The sequence below is a fragment of the Lissotriton helveticus genome, chromosome 12 (genome assembly GCF_964261635.1).
Source record: "Lissotriton helveticus chromosome 12, aLisHel1.1, whole genome shotgun sequence".
Lineage (NCBI taxonomy): Eukaryota > Metazoa > Chordata > Amphibia > Caudata > Salamandridae > Lissotriton > Lissotriton helveticus.
Genome location: NC_136073.1, coordinates 581770361 through 581782745, shown reverse-complemented (window position 1 = coordinate 581782745; position 12385 = coordinate 581770361). Strand labels below are relative to the sequence as shown.

Genomic DNA, 12385 nt, shown 5'->3' with positions numbered 1-12385 from the left:
AGGTCAAAAGAGTAGAGTGGGTGGGCACTCGCTTTAAATCCACAGAGGGTGACTGTATCGTGGTTACCTTCAAATACCTAGGACCGGCGAAATTCATCGCAGGATGGAAAACCACTGGGACAAAAAGCTTGATTCGAACCATGGGACTTAGCTACTTCTATCCAGTCCGTTTAGATACCCACAGGAACAAATTAAATTACAATTATACCCAAGAAGGATCTTACAGGACACAGCAGAATAATCAACCCTGGCTGGCCTTTGTCCCACCCCGCCCAGATACACCAATGGCCCTAGACCAATATCCATATTCTCATTCGTGGGGAAATAAAGTCCATAACTACCAACCAATAGAAATAGCTGAACGTCATGGGCATGGTCACTACCGAGCCTTTAACCATGCCACCTCACAATACAATGACTACGGGTTTCCTACATTTAATCGTTACGATGCTCTTCTCAGCCACGACCAACTGGAAGAGGTCGACTGACTGCCATCTGACCTGTTTCCCGTCTCACTTTCTGTGAAAACAAACAGCCATGTAGAAAATATGAGGACCCCACTAAAAACATCTAATTCCCCAGTGGACAATCCATCCATTACTATCTTCACGACGAAATCAAGACACTCAGTCAGCCCTAAAGCAAATCAAGCCCAGCCCCTCTTAGTGGACGAGGCAGGCATCTTTCCCTTACCAACAGTTTGCCAACCTCATGTATCACCTGCAACTCCAAGGACGAACCCTGTGATAAGGGACAATCTAGATCTGTGCTCTCTATCTGTTATAACACCTGCTTCAAACTTAGTACACTATGTCCCTAATATAATCAAGATATTGTCTTGGAACGTCGCAGGATTGGCCTAAAAAATTATTGACCCGTCGTGGGAAGTTTTTGTTAAAAATTACACCATCCTGTGCTTCCAAGAAACATGGCTAATAGATAACAACACCTTCATTGAGGGATATCAAAGTTTTTTTGTCCCCGCATCACCCTCCCCAAGCGGCAGAGCAAAGGGGGGCCTGGCAATATTCACTAGTCTGTCTCTTAAAATGAAGATTAACAAAGTGCAGCTGGATAACAGGAACATGCAGATACTGACTCTTAGTAGGTGTAAGAAAGCTATAACCCTAATTAACTTTTATAACTCTGTCGCAAATTCGAACGATTGTAACCTTGCCAGACTGGAAAGTTACCTAAATGAATTTGGCTCAAAACTACCACAGGACAAAATTCTTCTTGGTGACTTTAACACACACATTTGTGGTAATCCTCTTTTAACCACTTTGGGATCCCTGGGCTGTGGACTCAGAACAGGTCCCCACTTCACACATTGCCACCGTGGAACCAAACTAAATACTCTAACGGATACTATGAACTTGACCATGGCACTATCTATAAAAGACGACTCCTTTTCCTTCAAAGATCCAACCTACAAAGGATCGGAGTCAGGGTCTTTTATAGATCATATTCTCCTTTCTGCTGGAGTTGCCCAACAGGTTTTAAACTTTGACATTCTTGAAAGCACTTATAGTGATCACAATCCTTTGCTCCTTGAACTGCAATGCGGCCCCTCAGTGCTCCATAAAAATATTGAGGACCCTGGGACACTTAAGCCGGTTAATAATAACCGCCGCTTAAAATGGAACCTGGTAAACAGCGACAAATTGTATGAGGCCGTTGCTTTACACTGCGAACATGAACTTAAGCTCTGTGTTACAAATTCTGCACCTCCAGAATCTATTTTATCCGCCTTTGCTGTAGTGTCCAAAAGAATAGAACTATTGACGGTAACAACCAAGGGATCTACTACTCAACACCCCCGCTGGTTTGACCATGCTTGTTCTTCTGCAAACCGCAAATTAAAAGCTGCCCTTAAAAACAAACCGAGAGACTCTGCACTTATTAAGGCCCTTCGAGCAGACTACAAAAATGCCCTTGCCTCACGCAAAAAGTCAATTAAAACTAAAACATGGGAATCTTTGCTCGACCCCTCTACCTTGGGCAACAGTTCAAAATTCTGGAGTATAATAAATAGACCACTTTTTGGTGACCCAAATGATGAGTCTCGGTACAGTTATACCGGAGGATGAATGGATCACTCACTTTGGAGCTATCTTCAAGAGCGACGCCCCACAGTCCTCAGAACCATTTCATCTACCTGAGAGCAGCCCGCTACACTTTTCAACTAAAGAAATTGAACTAGGGATACTTGGTCTCTCCAGTAACAAAGCCCCGGGCCCCGATGGTCTTCCACCTGACCTATTCAAATCTAATATCACCTTATGGGCTCCCATTCTCACATCTGTCATCAATGCCGGGGTCGAAGTGGGGGCTCCTAAATCTTGGGGAGCATCTACTATCGTCCCTGTTTACAAAAAGGGGGACAGAACAAAAGCGGCCTGCTACAGACCAATCTCCCTGATAAACTCCGTTGCGAAGGTAGTGGGTGGGATTCTACTAAAGAGACTGAACGCATGGGCCAAACAACACAACATAATGACCCCTGCACAGTATGGATTCCGACCAGGTCATGCAACAACTACACAGTGTCTGAATCTATATCTAATAAGTGGTAAATACACCCAAGCAAGAGAGGGAACTCTGTATATGGCCTTTATGGACCTTTCCTCGGCGTTTGACTGTGTCGATAGGAGCAAATTATGGGAAGTCCTGCAAAATATGGGCGTAGAAAATAACTTGATCAACTTCCTGGCTGACTTACACAACGACACCCGTGCAAATGTGCGCTTTACAAGAGATATGAAAGTAACGAGAGATTTTAATGTTAACCGAGGGGTCAGACAGGGCTGTATTTTAGCACCTTTTCTTTTTAATTTATATATAAATGGACTTGAAGATCACCTGGTAAAAACAGACACGGATTACCCTCGAATTGGGAAAACAGGCGTACCGGTCCTGTTGTACGCGGACGACGCCGTTCTTTTATCCAGAACCGCACTCGGACTCCAAAAATTACTGGTTTCTTTTTTTCAATTCATGTCCTCACGTGGTCTAAATATTAACAATTCCAAATCTTTTATCATGACGGTTGGATTAACTCCCAAAAAACAATACCCCTTCTCACTTAATGGGGAAAACATACCACTAACAAAAACTTTTTCGTATTTGGGAGTACTGTTTGACCACAAACTCAGATGGGGCCCTGCCATAACAAAAAAGAAAGGCGAAATATTGAGGACCAACTCTGGTATAATGGATTTTGCTCGAAAATTGGGTAACACTCCAGTGTCCGCCATATTGAAGCTCTATCAGGCAAAAAGTGTTGCGGTGGCAAGTTACGGAAGTGAACTGTGGGGGTTCTTACCGGTTGATACCCTAGTAACTCTTGAAAATAACTTTCTGAAACAGGTCATGAGCTTGCCAAAGAGTACCGCAAATTTCTCCGTACATGAGGAACTGGGCACCCCATATTTAGCTGACAAAATCGCTGTAAATCCTTTGCTCTGCTGGTTAAGCTGTTGGCGAAATACATCTATTCCATTGACTCATAACATCCTAGCTGAAGCCCTTACTTGGGAAGGACAACTCAAGTTACCCTGGCTGAAATACATTCGAAATTGCTGTAAAGAACTGGGCAGATTAGATCTTTACGTAACACCCCAGAATACTACTAAGCAAGATGTCAATTTCGTAAAAAACACTTTTTATCTGAAACGACAACTCGACAGGGAAGAAACTGAGTTTAAAAAGTCCAGCGTAAGGAGCCACGCACTAACAAAGACCTGTGTGTTTTCTGAACCTTATTTATCGTGGAATATATCCAGATATGAACGCTTCCTGCTGAGCAGATTTCGATTTGATCTCTACCATCTACTCTTAGCTGTGCCAAGTGGAGCCCATAGAGGTCAAGTGTTGCCAGCTTGCGGCTGCGACAACAAGTCTCCGCAAGACCTGGCTCACTTTTTATTTCTATGTTCTTATTACTCAAGTCCACGCAATATGTTTTTAAAACCGTTGCTTAAAAAGATGAATTTTATACAAATTAAGCCTGCACTTCTATATCTTCAAATGTTGCATGAAGACAGTACTCTTTATCTGCAAGTTTTTAAAAACAGCCTTGAAGTATAGATTAAGCATGGAAGGATGACTCCAAACTGAATTACACTACAGATCCAAGTTCGTCTTGATTAAGTAATTGTATATGGGTCCACTGTATTGTGTCTTTCTCTCGCAAAATTGCTTATTACTTTTTTTTTTATATATGTGGTCATGGAAGATAATTCTTTTCTATGATTGAACTGTATATTACTGTATTATGTGCTTTTATGACTGCTCCTCTGTCAGTCGAATAAAGAAACTTTGATTTGATTTGATTTTGGTAACTCCGCAAGCTCTGCCAAGGCCTACTGAGGAGCAGGGCGTTTTCTTTGCTGTCTTAAGGTAATGTGAAATTCCCATTCGTGGCCAACCATGCCAACGATACGCCTATTGTAACCCCAACAGCGTTTAATGACACCAGTATTGCCTTCACTATATCTGTACTGTATATAAAAACATTTTTTTCTAATAAAACCCTTTGAAATAAAAAAAAGTGAATATTGATGCTGCAGGCTTGCAAACCCATTATATTTCACTTCATTAGCAACCTTTTTGATAGCCAATGTCGGGCTCAGCTGAACTCCATGTTTTGGGGAATGGGATTTGAGGCCTCATCCAGAGCTTTTATTGGCCTGCTTATTAGCAGTGAATTGTTTTTAGAAATTGGGGGCTGGTCTCAGTCAGTTTGAGATCCTCATGACATATTGGCCGGGAATGGTGCGGTCAGTTTCCTTGTCTTGCTGGACAGCTATCTCCAAAACACTTCACAAGTCCGCACTGCGTATGAGCTCTCCCCGCTAAATCAATAAATGCTCACAGCAATGAGTAAAAGCAAAAAAAAAGGAACAATTACTGGAGACTGTTTTCATCCCCGCTATCAGCCCAGCTCCCCAACAGTACAATCGATTTGTAGATGTGCAGATTGTCATTACCTTAAGACAGTTGTGGGTCGCATTGGGAGCACACAAGCGCACTTGGCAATGCAGGTAGAAGCGGGGGTAATTGACGAAGCGAAACATCTGGATGCTGAAACGCACAGCTGTGCCTTGTGTATCATTGAAAGTCATGGTGGAATCATTCTTGCACCTGGGAGCCAGGAAAGGAATACGTTAAAAAATTATTTGAGCTCCTCAGCAACCTCCATATAAATGCATATCCAACTCTACCTACAACAGCAAATACCATCCGCTCAGCTACAAGTTGACGCAATGTGTGCCACAACCCTATAAAGTCCCACGCCAAATATTCGGAGATCCAGTGCAAGCAGCTCTCTGCCATTCCCCATTATTGTTTAGCGAAATTCTGCATGTATGTTCATCTTGCTAAACAAGCAGAACAAATCATGGCGAGCAAGAAGCGCCCTTACTTTGCCTACTATACGTGCAAACAATTTGTGCCCTGCTTCAGGTACGTACATAGCAAATGTTGCCCTCCCAGTGTGAAGTGGAGACAAAAAAAACGTCACCCGCCAAAGGTAGTACATTTTGCCCCCCCTGACAAATCTACACCAAGGAAGTCTTGTTGATTTCATTAGAACTGGGAACTCTGACCATGTCCTACAAAGTTAGTCCTCTTGATACACCAACACCAAGTCAGAAAAAAAACCTCCCATTACCCAATGGCAGAGCAATTTTTTGTACTTTCTAGAGACACTTGTGACCCGTGAACCCGAGTCCACAACCATGCAAGGGGAAGAATGTCTCTTATCCACCCACCAAGAGCAAAGCTTGCATCCTGTCCCTTGATGGACAAATCTTTCATGCCCTAATGACACCAAGTGGACAATTCACATCTACCCATGTTCAATGCTTACCCATCTCTAATGAACGTGTACTGTGCTGCATGGCTATAATTCATGGTTGGGGTGGCCCAACATTTCCTCACGGTCAGCACGAAGAGTGGATGTGGCCTTTGTCTGTCCAACTGAAGCTGGACGTTGAGATGATCATGGAGTGGAATCGGAGAAGGCAGTCCCACCAATGGTACCAAAAACTTATTAGTCTGGTACAGCACCATTATCACAGTGTAGAGCCCTTCCTTCACAATGAAGGTGGCCTTCCTGCAGAAGAGAAAAAAAGGATGCCATAAGATTTAGTAGGATACTTGAACGATAGCTCCGCATCCCCTCCTTATGCGGAGTGCCTTACTCCCTTGATCTACCAAGGGCCGGGTCTTCAGGAAAACAATCTGATTTCTAGCCCTGCCCCCGAAATGCAAAAAAAAAAAAAAAAAATGGTTGAAACCGTTCTAAACCTTCAAAGCATTCTAAATTGTTGGTGCCCAGGGCCCAGTTTCTAAAATGTAAGGGATCATTTATTTACTCAAAAGCGAATCTGAACACCGAACAACCTCTTTGTTAGTGAATGGGTTGACAACACAGGGCTTTTCTGTCCACAGCAAATGCGAGCGCCTCTATGAATTCTACACAGTGAGATCCTTCCAATCTACTCTTGCCCCTTCACTTAGATCATCATGTCCAGAAATCTTGCTTCAAGAATCCATTTTCCCCTTTGGTCCATCCCCATCTGTGCCCTACATCCAGAGATCCATTATGATAGATTATCAGTCAGAGGACATGAAGTTCTTACAAAGATTTTGCTCTGTCCAGTATGGTGCCACATGCCCCCCTTCAATCAGGGGATGGCAAACAGTAACCCCTTTTAGAACCAATAAAATGGAAAAGGGAGTGGCAATCTAAGAATTTGATCGTCTCACATTCCTAGGTAGAATTCAAGCTCACCCCACCCACTGAAGACCTACTTTAGGGGCTTACTGGGAGCCTTTGTATGTCAGGTGTTGAACTTACATGAGATCACCTCAGTACCTACCAACAGGTCGTTATTTCTCAAACATTTATCAAATGTATTAGGACAACCTCAACCATATGCACATTCATCATAAACTGTGGTCTCCTATGGTGATCAGTCCAAGTCGGATTTGGTTACTAGTGAAAGAGAAATACCCTAAACACTGCCCCAGCTGGCAACATGTCCATTACAGCATCATTCTCCAGTCTTCATGCTTAGAAACTCAACCCTGGAGAGGGGAGTGGAGGCTACCACCACTCCAGAATCTCTTCTAAAGGGACAGATGCTGCACTCAAAATGGAGATCATTGAATGGCAGCTCAGTGGTGTCCAACTGAACAGCAATAGCAGAAGCAAGTGGGTAACGCCACTTGGCTGAAACTAACAGCCAAGACGAGCAATCCCCAAGATTAAAAATGCATCTATAGGCAACTGCTTTTCTCTGGATGGTGTCCTATGAAAGTCCCGGAGCATCATTGGGTGCGCCCCCTATTTGGACCCCGAGTTGAAACAGAGGTTTGAAGAGTAACTTGGACTCACTGCTGAGCCTGCACCATCTCCCTTTTCAACAGACTACCCAACCCTCCAATGCACGAAGAGCCTGCGAGAAGAACCAGCCAAAGAAGGCCTAGCACCATTTCCACCCAATTTGAAACTCCTGCACAAGACTGACTGTGGGAGTTGGTGCAATGGGCCAGCAAGGCACTGGTTTTGCACCCCTACTAATTTGACTGTTCCCGACACCTATTCCCAAATGCAGCTCTTGCCCCTTATAACGGGGCATGTCCAGGCTCCCCACGATCCACGAGGGGAGCTGGTGGGCCACTCGTGGCTGCATATGTAGTCTCGGTCCTACCCAATGTCAGAAGACTTGTTGGCTCTTGGTTGAGTAGGTCGACTTGCAGACACTGAAGCCTCATCTCTGGTTTCTGAAGCAGTTAGTGGTTACTGCCCGGTGTCTACTATTTACCACTGTTGTCGCCAGGCCGCAGGTATTATTACAGTCAAAGAGTCAGTTTCCTTTGTGCTCTCGCCTCTCCAAGGCTTACAAGAACGCAATCACCGAGGCCATAGAGTGCAACTCAAACAAAACTGCAAGTGATGAGACAAACTGAAATCTCCGGCAGATGTAGAAGTTCTCAGAACACTACGTATTTTATGTACAAGTCTGGAAGTTAAAGTAAGGAACCAAATCGAAAATCAGAATGTCTAGAACTCCAAGGCTGAACTAGGACACCAAAAACAATTCTAAAAAGGTTACACAGCACCGACCCCAAGATTGATGCAGTTTTCTGGGGAATGAATGAGATGTCCATGTGAAGTCTCAGGCCACAAGCATTTCACTGTGGGCTGTGCTTCAAATGTTTTGCCATGAGGACCCATGGGGTCTGTCCCAGTGCTTCAATGTGTCAATCAAGACAGGATTCATCCGCCCTTTGGCCTGGTGTCTCAGTAGCCCGAGATGCAGGACTGAGCAACTCACGGAGTTTAATCCCAGGGGTCTGAGAATCAGCAAATGTCCCAAAAAGTCAAGTTATTCGAAATCCCTCCACCTGAAATGGCCAGGCATCTCAACCAACTCCAAAAGCGACTCGAGGACAATGGCTATCAAATGTCGTGGTGTCGAATTACGGGGACTACCGTGGAGCCAGTTGCAGAACGCTGGACTGTGCCCCTGGAAGATCCTGGAAGCTGAATGCTGCTTTCAGGAGGCGCTACCTCCCGAGGCCTGCACGAGGAGGACACACCTGAGGCTCCGATTCTATCATCAGCAGAGCGAGTGAGTGGACGGGCAGAGGCAATGGACAGTAGCATCGTAGCAGCGATCCACGTGAGTAAACGATGTATAGACTTGAGAAAAGCTGTGCTAGTAAGAGGAGGCGAGAATGAAAGGACAAGCGAAGTGCAGAGGGAGAGCAAGAGATGTGGAAAGACGTAGCGAATTAAAACAAATCCAGAAGCAGTCGAAGAGAAGGGAAGGCCTCAATATAAGGAAAGTGTGGGAAACTAGAGGAAGAGTGACAGAGGAAGAGAAAGGAAGTGAGTTAGGAAGGAAACAGAAGTCCAGAAAAAGTGGGCAAGCACGACAAAACGGAGGGGGACAGCGGGAGAGAAAGGACTAGGAGTGGAGAGTAAACAAAAGCAGATGGTACAGTAACAGAAGCAAAGGAAAAAGACTAGGCTGAAAGGTGACAAACAGCGAGACAAGAGAAAGGGCAAAGAGACTGGGGGCAGCATGCTCCACATGCGTGGTGATGCTAGGCAGTTTTCACACTGGTGTGCTGTGATGGAGCGGGATAGAAAACAAAAATTTGTTTAAACCCATGAAGTCACACTTCCATAAATAAATTAATAATGCTAACAACTTGTGCTGTGTGTATAATAATTCAACCTAGTTTAAAGTTGCATACACAAAAGACACGTGGGAAACTAACATGTGTGCTCATAAATGTGCATTATGTTGCATTCTTATATATGTGGAAAATAATAAATTAATGTTGTCTATTGTCATGTCATAACTAATAGCAGCTGTTTTTTGAAATAATGGCATGTGCTTATTTTGCTTCCCTTGTCTATGTGATGTCATTTCTACTATTCTAGGTGCACATAAGGCTTTATGGATTATGAAGACAGGTAGATATAAAATGCTGCTTTATTTGTGCTTTACTGCTAGGTAATTTAGACTAATGGGTTAATTATTAGCAATGATGGGAGGCAACAGAACAAACTGTAATTCTTTCATTAATTATTCTTTGTGTTTGTTTATATAATAGTTTTACAAATGAAGCTTAGAGATGGCTGCAGAAAAATAGTACCCTTTTAAAAGTGACGCAGGGACAGCGGCGCAGAAAATTGACGCTTTCTGAAAGAGGCCTAATGATGAAAATGGCTCAAGTGAAAATAATTCTGAGAAGGATGGAAAAGGCCTCTGAGCTTTTATTTTGAAAGGTTTTGGATTGAACTGCTAAAAAGATGACTTTTTGGAGAAATCTGCTAACGTTTGCTAACGTGCCACGGGAGTTCAGAGCTGACTAGCTCAAGGTTAAAAAGGAAGCTGTCGCTACAAAATGTAGCAGCCTAAGGAAGAGCTGCCAAGACTTCTAAATGAACAATGGACAAGTGAATTTGCCCGGGCATGTAAGAAGGAGGTGTCACAGTTTACTGTGGTACGAGGTGGCTCAGCCAATGGAGAACTAGAATTCGTCTGCTGGAATGTGAAAAATAGTTAGCTCAGCTAAAATTAGGGTATAAGAATAGGTTCAGAGAACACATAGTTGGCTTACGCTCGAGAATTCTGGAGGACGATGTTATGCTGATGGACTTTACACGTGAGGACAGGAGTTTTTATTAATTACTTTATTATTAGGTGATGAGGGTAGAGACAGAGATATAGTTAGGATTTTGGAAAATGCTTAATTTTACTTATTCTTGCTAATGAATAATAATTCTTGATTTATGCTCTTTTTATTAATACTGAATAAATCTTTCTTTATGACATTTTTCTAATGCTTGTTTAATAAAATACCAAAACCTAAGTTTTTCTAGATGTGTTAAAATAAACTTTCTAAAATGACAAGCTGGTCTTGATTATTGCAGATGGTTTAAACAACTATATTTAGATCTTATCGCCTCATGATTCAAGCGCTCTATTGTTGTTATGGGCCTAGTGTTGTAGTGTAAGTTTTGTGGTAGTAGATAGTGTCATTTGTGCAATATTTTGGTGAGAGCGCTGGATCAATTTCTGGTAGCCATCGGACGGTTTATATATGTTGTTTTTGACATACATGTTACATGCATGATACATATATGTTGGTAAATTCATAGGATTAAGTTTTAACACATGTTGAGTTTGTTTATTTTGTGCTATGTGTGTACCGGTACAAAAACTGTGTGATGAGAAGGTAGTCATGCAGAATATCTGATCTGTTTCTGTGATATCGCCGAGTATCACTGTTGGTATCGCCGTGTACCAGAAGTATTGTCGCCGTGCAATACAGTGTTGTCGCCGTGCAACACAGTTTTAGGGCTAGGTATGAATCTTGTAATAGTGAGGGTTTTCTAAGAAATTAGAGCAGCATGAGAATAGGGACAAAGCGCCTTCCATAAAACTCACTGTGATAAGAGTATTAGTTATATTCAAGCTTGAGTGAAGGGCAGGGTAATGTCGGTGCATGATTATCTATAAACAGGTTAGAGTCCTGTACGGGTACATGTTTTATATCTATAAACAGGTGAGAGCCCTGTACGGATAACGGTGTTATTTTGCTAACGGTGCATGATTTCTATAAACAGGTGAGAGTCCTGTACGGATTTCATGTGTGTCTGAAGTTAGGGAATTTTCAGTGTGAAAGTGCGTGATTGTTTTGTAAGGTATGTTCAAGTGGAACTCTTAGAACTTTCACTTCGCGGTGGGTTCAGAGCAAAATGAGTTCATATTCTTACGTGTTAGAAGGGTAGGGTAAGAGTTGCTCTACTGGCAAATGTAAATTATCCTTAGTGTGAATAGCGCCGTCTATTCCGAAGTGTGGATACTTGAATGTATGTAAACTATCCTAATTAGAGAAGCAGACAGATGTGTTTCGTTTTATATATTGACTAAATTGTACCAAAAGTAATTCTAAGGTACTTAGGAAAGTTCAGGATAAAGTCTGTACCATTCTAAGACTTTCTAAAAGTATTGTGCAGTGTTTAAATACATTTAAAAGCTCTGCACGCTAATAAAATTCAATTGAAAAGTATTCAGCATAGTTGAAAAGTATAAAAAGGTAAACTGTGCTAATTTAAAACATTCAGGAGCATTTTAGAATGTTTTGTATTAATTAGGCAATAATTAAGGTATTCCACGTTATTAAACTCGTTAAAATAAGTAAAAAGCGATTAGTATTCATTTTATAAACATTCCACACTTTAAATATAGTATTATACTGTTCTCCGTAGTTTAAAACCCTTTAATTGTGCCCTGATCGAAAATTGTAAGGGAGGGGCTGGTTTTAGGAGTGAGAACGTGTGGGGAGAGAGCCTGCAGCTGCAGCAGCTGCCTACGTCAGGGCTTGCCGCGCTCTGATTGGTTGTCGTGCCCTGAACTGTCAGAGCAAAGTAACGTTCTCATTGGCTGAGGAGCGAGTAGTAATTTAAATTGGTTCCTAGCTTTGTGAATGTTTTTCGATCGCGTTGCATTTAGCATGTTGTGAGCGTTGTGTTGCTTGCAGCGCGAGGAGAGACTACAGTAGCAACAGTGATAAAATTAGCTGCAGCCGTGTAGTAATTGGCTGAGCTTACAGGGACAGTGCGCTAATTAGTTAGAGCGTGGTGCTAAAATTAGATTAAGCACATTGGTAGTATTTTGTATTCTGTAAGTGTCCCCAACGTAGTCTTTTTCTTTAATTTGGCAGCGCTATTGTAAAAGGGCTATTGAGGAGCCGAGTGGGAGAGCTACGAGCTGCAGCGGCTGCTTGCGTCAGCCGCCGCGCTCCCATTCGTTGAGGCGTCGTCGCGTCATAGCCAAAACAGCACCGCTAT

The 12385-nt window shown here is 42.8% G+C and overlaps 1 protein-coding gene across 1 annotated transcript in view; it reads right to left on the bottom strand.

The window, feature by feature from the left end:
• LOC144798657 (uromodulin-like) overlaps positions 1-12385 on the bottom strand; it is a 141327-nt gene that overhangs the window by 14451 nt on the left and 114491 nt on the right. Inside the window, exons 6-7 of the mRNA XM_078669641.1 lie at positions 5873-6118; positions 4992-5145 (exon numbers count right to left, since the gene is read on the bottom strand). Coding sequence (XP_078525767.1) covers positions 4992-5145; positions 5873-6118 — 400 coding nt within the window. The remainder of the gene's footprint in view (positions 1-4991; positions 5146-5872; positions 6119-12385) is intronic.